We start from the raw sequence: 10,931 nt of genomic DNA on the forward strand, positions 1-10,931 counted from the left end.
CGGGGGGAAACAAAAAAAGACCAAAAACTCTACTGGCAACACTGCACAACTAAGGCTGCTTTGTGCTGCCATGTGAGAATGGGACAGCGAGGTCCAGGGTGGGAATCGTGCGGGGCAGCGGTGCCCCTGACGCCTGTGTCATGAAAATATGCCTCAAGTTAACTATTGTCCTCTGACCTCAATCCATGCTGAAACGGGAGCTTTGCATAATCATTGAAGGAGAGGGTTCCCGCTCCAAAAGATGTTACGTTTTGAATTGCCCAAATAGACAAAGGAGACATTGTCAGCCCTTCACACACGGGAAACAGAGGCAGAGAGAGATTTGTCTGGGGCACACAGGCTAATTTTGACAGGAGGGCACTTACACTCAAGTTTCCTGAATTCATTTGTGTACTACAACTGCAGGATTGCCCTTCCTTTCTAATATTGTATTTTTCTCTCCCTGAAACTTCAGTTGTAATACAATGTTGTTTATCAAAAACATTATTTCGTTTTGCTCTGTTTAATAAATGCACCAGTGATTCTTTCCTCGGACAAAACTGCAGCTCACACGTACGTCCCAGTTGCACCGCTGAAGCTGCAAATGGCCCAGGGAGCTTCAGGGGGATTTTCACGTTGGGACCACCAGGTCCAATAATGCAAGGAGAGGCAGAGGTGTGACTTCAGCTTCTGCTTTTATTTGTCCTCCTGGGGAACACAACCCCATGGATATGTAGGAGGGGAGCCTGCAAATACTGCTCTGCCCAGCTTCACATGGGAAGAAAAAGAAATATCTTACTATCTAGAATGTCCCTTTTTCTTGCTCAAGCTTGTTAACTCCGGGAAGGCCAGTGAGACTTGGCATGGCGTGACCAAACTGGGGCTGTTTGGGTTCTTTTATGAGGCAGTATTGAGTGGAACCATCTGGGCTCGGAGAGGACCACACTCCCAAAATGAGCCTTCAGGAATACTTAAGTTAAGTAGCTGTCTGGGGCACCATGCTGAAAGGAAGGGCACTCACAGCTGCCCATATTTTATGGGTTTATTTTATCTCTGATGACAAAGGAGAACTTATTAGTCATGTGTTTCCTCATAAATTTCAAGCCACTGCTGACAAGTGGCACTGCCTGCGTTCCCAGCCACACGGGCGCAAAGTTCCCCCGTCTTTCTGGCTCGCGATGTTAGTAACAATGCTGCTAGTGGATGATGCTTTGGAGAGATACCTGACTGTGCTCTGAACGTAAAGGCAATCCCCAAGTTACAGTTTGAGAATGGAAACTTCAATATCTTAAGTATATCGGGTGAATATTTCCATGGTCATTCATCTCATGTCCAGGTGGCTCATCTCTCTGGTTCCAGAGGTTCCGGTCTGGCTACAGGTGTGAGGTTCACCTACCTGAGAGCTGGGTGAATCTGCACCTCTGAAACCAATATCCTTCCAGAAAGCTAAATACAGGTTTGGGAGCATAACTTTCAGTATGTCAATGGTGCACCTCAACTTAGGTGGTTTAAACTATTCTTTTGCATTGCGGTATCTGTTTTGGTTTATTTATGCCACATTGGGGCAGCTTCCTAAAGTACCTCCAGGGCCTGGTCTCACTGCCTGTATTCCGGTTTCCAAAGGTACATCTTATCTCTCTTCCTCCAAGCACTTTTCTATGTGACAGACCTGGGGAGAGGCATGTTAAATTCAGTATAATTTCAAAAAATGTAACTTTTTCCTATGCTTGCTATTCACTGAAATGAATCTTAGAGAGAGATCCCTCATGACAAAATATTTTCCAGTATCGCCTCAACTAATATAATAGTTCTTATAGTGCAGGTGTGAAGAAATCGATACTTGCTCCTTAACCTTTTTTCAGTCTATGTCCTGTTGAAGCTGCCTCTGTTTCAGTGGACCCTAGAAGCTTTGCATGATATGTATTAATCTGATTTACTAAATCACTCCTAAAGTTTAAAGAGAGAGAGAAAAGACAAAGTGGACTCAGGCTTACAGGAATCTGCTTCCTGCTGGCTCTGCCACAGACACCCAGTTGACTTTACAACGTCATTTAATATTTGTGGTTCCCTTGTCTACAAAATGCAGATACTAATTCTTTTTTCCCCTATCTATACTTGTATAGACTGCAGGTTTGGACAGGAATCAGCTCCTCCTGTGTGTTTGGGTACCTTACAAATGAGTCCCTGATCTTAGGTGAAACTTCAAATTGCTTTTGTAAGCATAATAATAACAATAATAATAATAATAATAATAATAATAGGCTTCAGCCTGCTTCAGGAAAAAATACAACCTTTTGATTACATTGGTGTAAATAAAAAGTCCATGACAGCTCACAAGTCACAAAATGCTGGTCGTGTTTAGCATCAGTGTCTGTTGCTCAAACATCTGGCGTTCATCATGGCTTTCCTTTTCCTTCCCCTGTCATATATCATCCCCATCTGTTCGAGGTTTCTTAGCACTGTCTATATAAATCGTAGCTGCATCTCAGTCTGGGTAGTTGAATCACTACAGGCTGCAATGTAAATGAAGGAATAAGAGGTAAATTTAAGCTAAGTGTTTCTCTTATGCACTCAGTCCGCTCCCCTTCTTTCTCCCCCTTCCCTGTACACAGACAGTAGACAGTATTACTAGACAGCGTGATATCCCTGCTATGAAGAGACATGGAAAAGCTTCCAAAAATAGCAAATGTTTTTACCAGCCCTAGTTCTGAAGGCAGAAAGCAGGAGAGGAGTTGAATCCTGAGTGAACACCCATTGCCATTGTTTCAGAGACCAAAATTTACTGCTTTGGAACAACCCTTCAGCAAGTTAATAATAAATTGGGAAACCAAACATTCCTTAAAATCAGACTTCCCGGGCAATGCCTTTGATGTATTTTCTTAAAATGAAATTACTCTTACTGCAGTAATTTAGGTTACTACTAGGAAGAATAATATTGAAGGGAAATATGGATGTGTTAATATTAGCCAAAACAGAGTTTTTTGCCTTTTTTTTTTCCTCACAAGCTGTGCAGTGCCGTCCTCCCGGTGAGCTCTCCCGAGGCGCGCCAGCCGGGCAGCGAGCCATCGCAGCATCCCAAGGGGGCATTTCTGGTGGGGAAGTGAATCCCCCACCACCAGCAGCCTGTGCGTCACCCTGCCAAGGCAGGTGTTCCTGTTTGTGCACAGTGTCACACAGCCCCATGTGCTGGGACCACACGTGGATTTAATTCCCTGCCAGCTTTGCCAGCTAGAGAAGGTATTTCCTTGCTCTAGAAGCACTCGGAGACACAGTCCTGAGCTACTGGAAGTGAGGGGGGAAAGGGCCCGTTTCCCTCTGTCCATGGAGGGCTACTACAGATGGCCATCACTCTGAACCCCAGAACTAGACCAGGCTTAAGGTGGGCTGGAGCTGGAGGGTCTCTTGGCACAATACAACTGTGGTATTTCCAGTTCAAGAGGCAGCTTGTATGGTTGGGAGCTTCATTATACTTGGAAGTGCAAGAGTGCCCCATGTGACTGTGTGTTCCTCCTGGTTGTCTTGCTTTTTAGTCTCACGTATCAAAAGTTTGTTTGAATTGATAGCAGAACAGCTGAAATGAGAATAAACTGTTGCTACTATTGCTGGTTGTCAACTCATACCTTCTCTTTCTACAAAGAATATTGCATTCCTGATTTCCCGTTATTTTTGACTGATGTTCCTGCAGTGTTCTCCTGCTACTCAGTGCAAGCCCCCGGGTTTCAGCCCAGCAGCCAGATCAATCAAGCAGCGTGTGTGTCCTGGTCAGCACCTGCACAAAGTGAAAAGGAAAGGCCCAGCGCATTGCTGGGCTGTCCTGCCGAGCACGTCCTGGCTGATTCAGAGGGCACGTGGTTGTGTGAAAGGCCAAGCAGCCCCTGAAGTCACAGCTGCGCTCTGAGGCTGGTTGATTGGTTGAATCCTGATCATTTGTTCTGACATTGCGGTGTGTTGCTAGAAATGGATGTCCCGGTGAAAGTGTTACCACTTGGCAATGATGGGCAATGAGAAAAAGAAACATGCATCTGATGTTGCACAAACTACTTTGCATGAGGTATAATGCAAGACTACAGCGGAAGGGATGCTGTGATGTTGATTTGCTCCTGTCTTTTTGGTAGCTGCACTAGATCTCAGCTTGCCAGGCATCTTTCTTTTTACTAGCAGAATATTTATTTTATTTTCTCTTCTTCTTGTAGAAAATTTTACTACATCACATTGCTGAGAGACCCCGTATCTCGTTACCTCAGCGAATGGCGTCATGTCCAACGAGGAGCTACTTGGAAGACCTCCTTGCACATGTGTGATGGCAGGACACCAACTCCTGAAGAGCTGCCGTCGTGCTACGAGGGCACGGACTGGTCGGGCTGCACGCTGCAGGAGTTCATGGATTGCCCCTATAATTTGGCCAACAACCGTCAAGTGAGGATGTTGGCTGACTTGAGCTTAGTGGGCTGCTACAACATGTCTTTCATCCCCGAGAACAAGCGAGCGCAGATCCTGCTGGAGAGCGCAAAAAAGAACCTCAAAGACATGGCCTTCTTTGGCCTGACAGAGTTCCAGAGGAAGACTCAGTACCTGTTTGAGAGAACTTTCAACCTGAAATTCATCCGGCCCTTCATGCAGTACAACAGCACGAGGGCCGGAGGGGTGGAGGTGGATAACGACACCATCCGCAGGATCGAGGAGCTCAATGACTTGGACATGCAGCTCTATGACTATGCAAAGGACCTCTTCCAGCAGCGCTACCAGTACAAGCGGCAGCTCGAGAGGATGGAGCAGAGGATAAAGAATCGGGAAGAGAGGCTTCTTCACCGGTCCAATGAAGCGCTTCCCAAGGAAGAGACCGAAGAGCAAGGACGCTTGCCCACTGAGGACTACATGAGCCATATTATAGAGAAGTGGTAGCCTAGGCAGACTTTTATATTAATGATATTCTAGGGTTTCCATATAAAAGATCATGGAAGTAAAATTACAAAAAAACAACAGAAGTATTTTATTTAAAAGCAAGTCTGTAAAACAGAAGATAGATTGCTTCCTTAAGCGTAGGGTCTTTTTACTGTTTCTTACAACATCGCTGAGATTCTTAAAAAAAAAAGAAAATAAATGCATAAAAATAAAAAAAGGGTCAACATTATAATGCAGAGGTAAAAAATGCACAAATGCAGTTACCCACTCTTAAGGCCAAATACAAAAGGATGTTTCTTATCCTCACAATTCAAACACAAATGGCAGAAGTAGGATTTAAAAAAAAAAAATCTGTTTATCCCCTGAGCATAATGACATAAACATACATAATTAAAATACAAGGAAACAGAGGTTTTCTTCTGTGGGTGTTTTTGGAGGTGGGGTGGGAATCGCATTATGATAACGGTGACGAAGTTGAGGATGTGCTACCCTGTCAGGCTGGGGGCTGAGCATAGAGGCGGCCACTTGGGTTCAGCTGGCAGCCACCGCCAGGAGGTAGAGCACCATGAAAATAAACTAAAAAAGGAGACAAACGTCAGAGGATGAGAAACATTAAAGCAAATCGACTATGGCCTAGGATATGTACTTAGCACAGTGGTTTTGATACATTGCACTGGTATCACATACGCATACGCAGCTTCATCACAAAAATAATTGGGAATTCACGCGCAGATTTGTTTCACAGACAGGTCCCAAAACAACTTAAAAGCTGATCAGATTCTCTGTAGGCTCAAACATGCATTCACATGCCATCCTGTCACCCCACACAGCTGCCACTTATGCCTTCATCAGTACTGTGTGTTAGCAGCACATGCAAACCCTATCCTCATACTGAAAAAAGGAAGAAGTAGCTAAATAGCAATACTCCCTCATAAATCTGCACAAGTTCCAGGAAGACCCTACAAATAATCAGTTGTTAACGGGAACATGACGAGGGGGTGATTTTGTTTTGTTTGTTGCTATGTGAAATATTGAACTAGAACAAGCGTACAGACGTACCTGTAGCTGTAGTTTTTCAGTTACTTTTATTTGCTTTTATCAAGAGATGATGGGCATCAGCCTGCTTCCAGTGAAGTCACTAGAACTGATTTAAGTGGGAACAGGATGGGGCTCTCTTCCAGAGCTGTGAAAATTTCTGACTATGGGTCTGAATTAATTATGAGACAGTGCACATTGTCTTTTGGCAGGGTGCCTGTTCTGCAGCTCTTTCTTTAAATGAACAAGCTGTGTTCATAAAACTGGAAGGGGGAATCATGGATGATGTTTTCTTAGTCTCAGACCACTTTCAAAGCAGAACCCTTTCTCTTGCAATGTTGTTTTGTAGGGACTCATGTAAGTTTAATCCTCCAGTGTGGTGACAGTCTAACCAGGTTCTGCTTATTGACTTTTGAGTCACAGAACAACAATAACTTCTCTAATTCCTCTTCCCACTCACCAAATTAAAGTATGGCTTATTTTCTTGCTGTTGCAAGCACTTCTTTGTTTTGCTGGAAGCATGGAAATGAAGCAGTTTTTGCCTGTTTCATGTCTCACGCCATCATTGCTCAGCCTGTAAGACCTGAACCAGCTATTGTTTGGGGTAAACTATGAACTAAATGGAATATGATTTGATTTTCAAAGGCCATGTTAACTGCAGATCAAATATGGCATTTAAGTCACTGGAGGAGAGGCAGAGAGCTGATGCATTCAGTTTTAGCGTGTCGTTTTTACAGTGTCCCTTTCCCATCACACGAATCCACTGAAGTGCTGCTTGTTTTGTGTTTCAATTCGCTCTCTCTGCCTCTGTACACACCTTCCAACAGCTTCAAATTCAGACTGAGTTTTGCAAAGGAGGCGGCTGCCTTTAGCAGAGGAGCTGCCTCGTTTCTTCTGCGCACACCTTGCTTTTGGAGGTGTTCTTCTCCAGAAGAGTGAAGATGATGACTAAAAACAATGACTAAAAAAAGTACAAATGGCACTGTGGCTTCAAATACAACCCTGTTACTGCCTCCATCCAAAGTCCACTGAAGTCAAAGGATGTCTTTCCTACCAATTTCATGTGGATTTTGATGGGCTCTGCACCCTGGTGCTGCCAGGTGCCCAAGCACACGCTCATCCATGTCCAAGCACGGTGGGACGTTGTTCCTCCTGCATTGGGCTGGCGCCAGTATTCCATAGTGGTGTCACTGTCTTAAGGTTCTGCCACAAAATGGCCCCTGTTCCCAGAGATGTATAGCTTGGCCACAAGCGTTTCCTCCTAGCTGAAAAGTGGGAAGCAAAATGAAGCAATTTTTGGTTGTTGGCTTGGGGGCAGAAGGTATTGCAAATCCATTTGTTCATCCCTGAATTCCAAGACTGGGAGGAGCTATGTCTGCTGTTTCCCAGCGCTTTTATGCGTTGCTGTAGCTAAAGAAAACATTTCTGTTTAAAAAATGCAATTTTACAGGCTGTTTACCCACAAAAGCGATACACAAGATATAAAAAGCAACTGGTTTATCTGCACAGTCTCCAGCTTTCCCCAAAGGCTTTTCGCTGTGCATCCTGCATCATGGATCCGTAATGCACAAGCGGTTACTGCAGCTAATTAACCCCTGTCGGAGGTGGCAGCGGCGCAGCAGGTCTGTGTGTGCCGGCACGCACCTCTGAGCGCCGTTCCGTACCCAAGGCCAAATCCTGCCCTCGCCGACCAAAAGGTGACATTGAACAGGACTGTGTGTGATTAGGACCTGTGACGTTATCTGCCGTGGTTTGCCCACGTTGTTTCTGTGTTATGGGCCCTGAGTAACCAGCTGGATTTTAATGGATCTGTCTGCAGCATTCCCTTAAATCAGAAGCAGCCTCTGACCCTGGAAGCATGTCAGTACAAGACCTTGTTACAACGTTTATCTTTGTAATATATTACAGTAACAAGCAAAAGAGATGAAACAATATTGAAAATTGTCTTGTTAACAGTTTCACTTCAACCCACAAAAGGAGGGCCAACCTCAGTTTAGCACCACAGCGGAAATTTCTAGATTCAAATGCCTCAGAGTCTCCACCTGTATGTTGAGAATAACAAATTTACACACTGTAAAAACTTACACCAAGGTATGAGAAGTACAGGGCAGTTTGAATCAGATTCTAAGTATCAGAAACAAAGAGAATGACCCAAAAGCCATCACTCACCCTGGCTGCTCTGCTGGTCTCTTTATAGCTGTAGGTCATGTTTTAAATTAATCTAAGTGCTGAGTGCCAGAGCATGGGTTGCAGGATGTACCTGGCACTGTCTTCTTCCTTTAGTGGGTTTAAGGGAACTTTCTTAACATAATGTGAATGTAGTTTTTTGTGATTTCTATGTACTACAGTTTGAAGTGGTACAATTTCTTTTTTATTTTTAGGACTGATTATGTGATGCTACAATAACATGAAAAATGCGTAGTTTTTGAAATGGAGAAGAGCTTTAAGGCACTCCAGCAGAAGTAGTGGCCAGATAGTACAGTCTTGTTCAAGATCTGTCCCTTTCTTCCAAAATGTTTTTCCTGTGACTTCCAGATGCACTGAGACTCCTCCTCTTCACTATGTGAAGTGTTTCTTCATGGGGTCCATCAATGCATCACGGTCCGGGTCAGGATAGGTGAGTGCTGGGTACAGCCAGGGTTGTGGGGTTCAAAGTCATCAACAAAAAAAACTCTCAACAGAGGATCAGGATGAATTTCTGACTTGCCTGAATTTCTCCCTTTGTGCCCAACAATTTGGAATAAATGGGGAGCCCTTTGGGTTGATGTTTTTGCAGCCCGTAGTCCTTTACTTGCTTACAAAACTGGGATGGCAATAGAAGCAGCACAAGGAGGGTCCCAACAAGCTTTTGAATCCTCTCCCCCAGGGCTGTAGCAGCAGAAAGGGCAGCGGAGTTGCTGAGAGCACGAGCGAGACGGAAGGACCACCACAGAGGCACTGCAGACACCTGTCAATTAGGAAGTTTTCCCTCTGAGCCCATCAAATCACTTCACAGAGACCACTGAGCAGCTGCAGAAGGTAATGACTGACAGTGCAGAGCAGGGCCTGACCAAGGTTTATTTCCTGGGGTTGAAAGCTTCTCTAGCTTCTTACTGACATTTAGTTACTGAGACTCCCTCCTGTCCCATAGAATATTTCAAATGTCTCAAAAATGCATAGAACTGCAGAAATCTGCCACACAGACCATGCTAAACATTGTATTTCCAGGGCTGTAGCTGGGTACGCAGCTCACACTATCTCCTGGAACCCAATCACAGGGCTGGCTGCGTTACATTTTTGTTCTTGTTTTCACTAAGACGAACAGATCACGTTCTGGTGGCAGAAGCGAATGCAGGATTTGCTGCCTGAGCGGCAGAGCCAGGCCCTTAAAGCCGCGCTCAGTCGGCGGTGGCTCAGGTAAAGCAGCGGGCAGCAGAGCTCGAGTCTGACACACAGTCCGGGCTGTCCGTGGGTGTTTGTCCTGCCCCATCCGCAGCTGTTCTGCCAAGGGGAGCGCAGTCCCGGTGAGCACGTGGGTATTAACGCCTGTATTGTCCCAGCTGCAGGTGGTTTGCTCTAATTTCTAGCCATGCAAGCGTGAAAAAACACAAAAAATAAGGATTTGCAAATGAGTTTGTCTCATCCCTCAAAGCCCCACAATTCCACATCCCTCCTTCCCCCCAGGTGTCGATTCTGCAGACTGGATTGAGAGAGCTGTACTATAATGAATAATTTTATATTCAAATGGTTTACTGAGCGTGATTTGTTTTGTACATATTGGAATATGATTTAACTTATTGCCCCTTTTCATCTTTTTTTTTTTTTTTTCATAAGGAAAAGACAAAAATCCCCGCCCTCTCTCTCAATGTGAAGTTCCTCTGTGTTTGTGTGTAGTCTGCCAGGCAAACACGCCACAGCCACAGGATTTCTCACCATCCTACTGGTATCTGATTTTATTTTTCACTGGCATTTGTTTTTGTCTGAGGTTTTGCATATATTGTCCCTTTTTTCCCCTCTGGTGCACAGACCGCACAGGGAAGGAAAAGGGCAATGCAGGCATGACTTTTTTTTTTTCTCCTTCCCTATTTCTTGTGTATTTTACCTACCAAGGAACTCGGTTGTTACCTTGTAGGAGTTGTGTGGCTGAGGGTAAAACAATACAACTTTCTCCCCACCCACCTTCCATCCTTCATGTTGTAGATCAAGCAGATTCAGCTTCTCTGAAAGTGATTGTGGCTGGAGTCATTCCATTGGGCTGAATGTGTACGGTTTGCACTTCTTTTTTTTTCCCACTTCAGGAACTTAAAAACAACAACAAAAAAAAAAGACAACTGTTTAACTTGAGCCAAGTAACACTTAAAGCTTTATATATTTATTTATAGCATCTTACAAAAAAAAATAAGGTGTTAAAAGGTTTTTTTCTTTTCTTCCACAAGAAAAATTGGATTTAAAAAGAATAATCATCTAATTGTTTTTGTCTAGATCAAGAATGAATGTTAGCAGATGAAATAAACCCTAAAACTGAGCATGTGTTGTGTGTGTTGTCCTTGCGGTGGCCTTTGGACGCCGTCTCAGTGCGACACCTCCTGCCGTCCTGTATCACAGGGAGATAATGCCGTCACTGCAGCTGATGGACAATATTCGTGTTCTGCTGAAAAACAAGCTTCCTAACACAGAAATACTCAATCACAAACTGCAGTCTGGTTGTTTCTATTGTTACAGTTAAGCCAATATTACTTAAAACTCCTAAGCCCTATTATATTTTAAAAATTAATTATTAATACCTTTAATACTGTCTAGTCATCTTCATTTTCTTTTTCAGAGTCATTGCAATGAACAGATTTGCAGCCAATAAACGGTGGTTGTTACACCAAGTATCACAGGGTAATCACCAGGACTTTTTTGTTTGATATTCAGAAATACTTTGACCGAACGTGATTTGTGTCCTCCACTTAGAGAACTGAAATAAGTTGTGTGCTTGATTTTGATACAGTGGGAATGAGTTTGGGGATAAGAAAACATTAAAGTTTTACAAA

General features: G+C 44.0%; 1 protein-coding gene across 1 annotated transcript in view; it reads left to right on the forward strand.

Annotated features, from left to right (window-relative positions):
* Positions 1-10,420, forward strand: part of HS6ST1 (heparan sulfate 6-O-sulfotransferase 1) — a 175,778-nt gene extending 165,358 nt beyond the window's left edge. The window contains exon 2 of the mRNA XM_082056551.1: positions 4,173-10,420. Within this exon, the coding sequence (XP_081912677.1) occupies positions 4,173-4,881 (709 nt within the window). The 3' untranslated portion in view covers positions 4,882-10,420. The remainder of the gene's footprint in view (positions 1-4,172) is intronic.
* Positions 10,421-10,931: the final 511 nt, after the last annotated feature.

This window comes from Streptopelia decaocto, assembly GCF_964273445.1.
Source record: "Streptopelia decaocto genome assembly, chromosome: 6".
Classification (NCBI taxonomy): Eukaryota; Metazoa; Chordata; class Aves; order Columbiformes; family Columbidae; genus Streptopelia; species Streptopelia decaocto.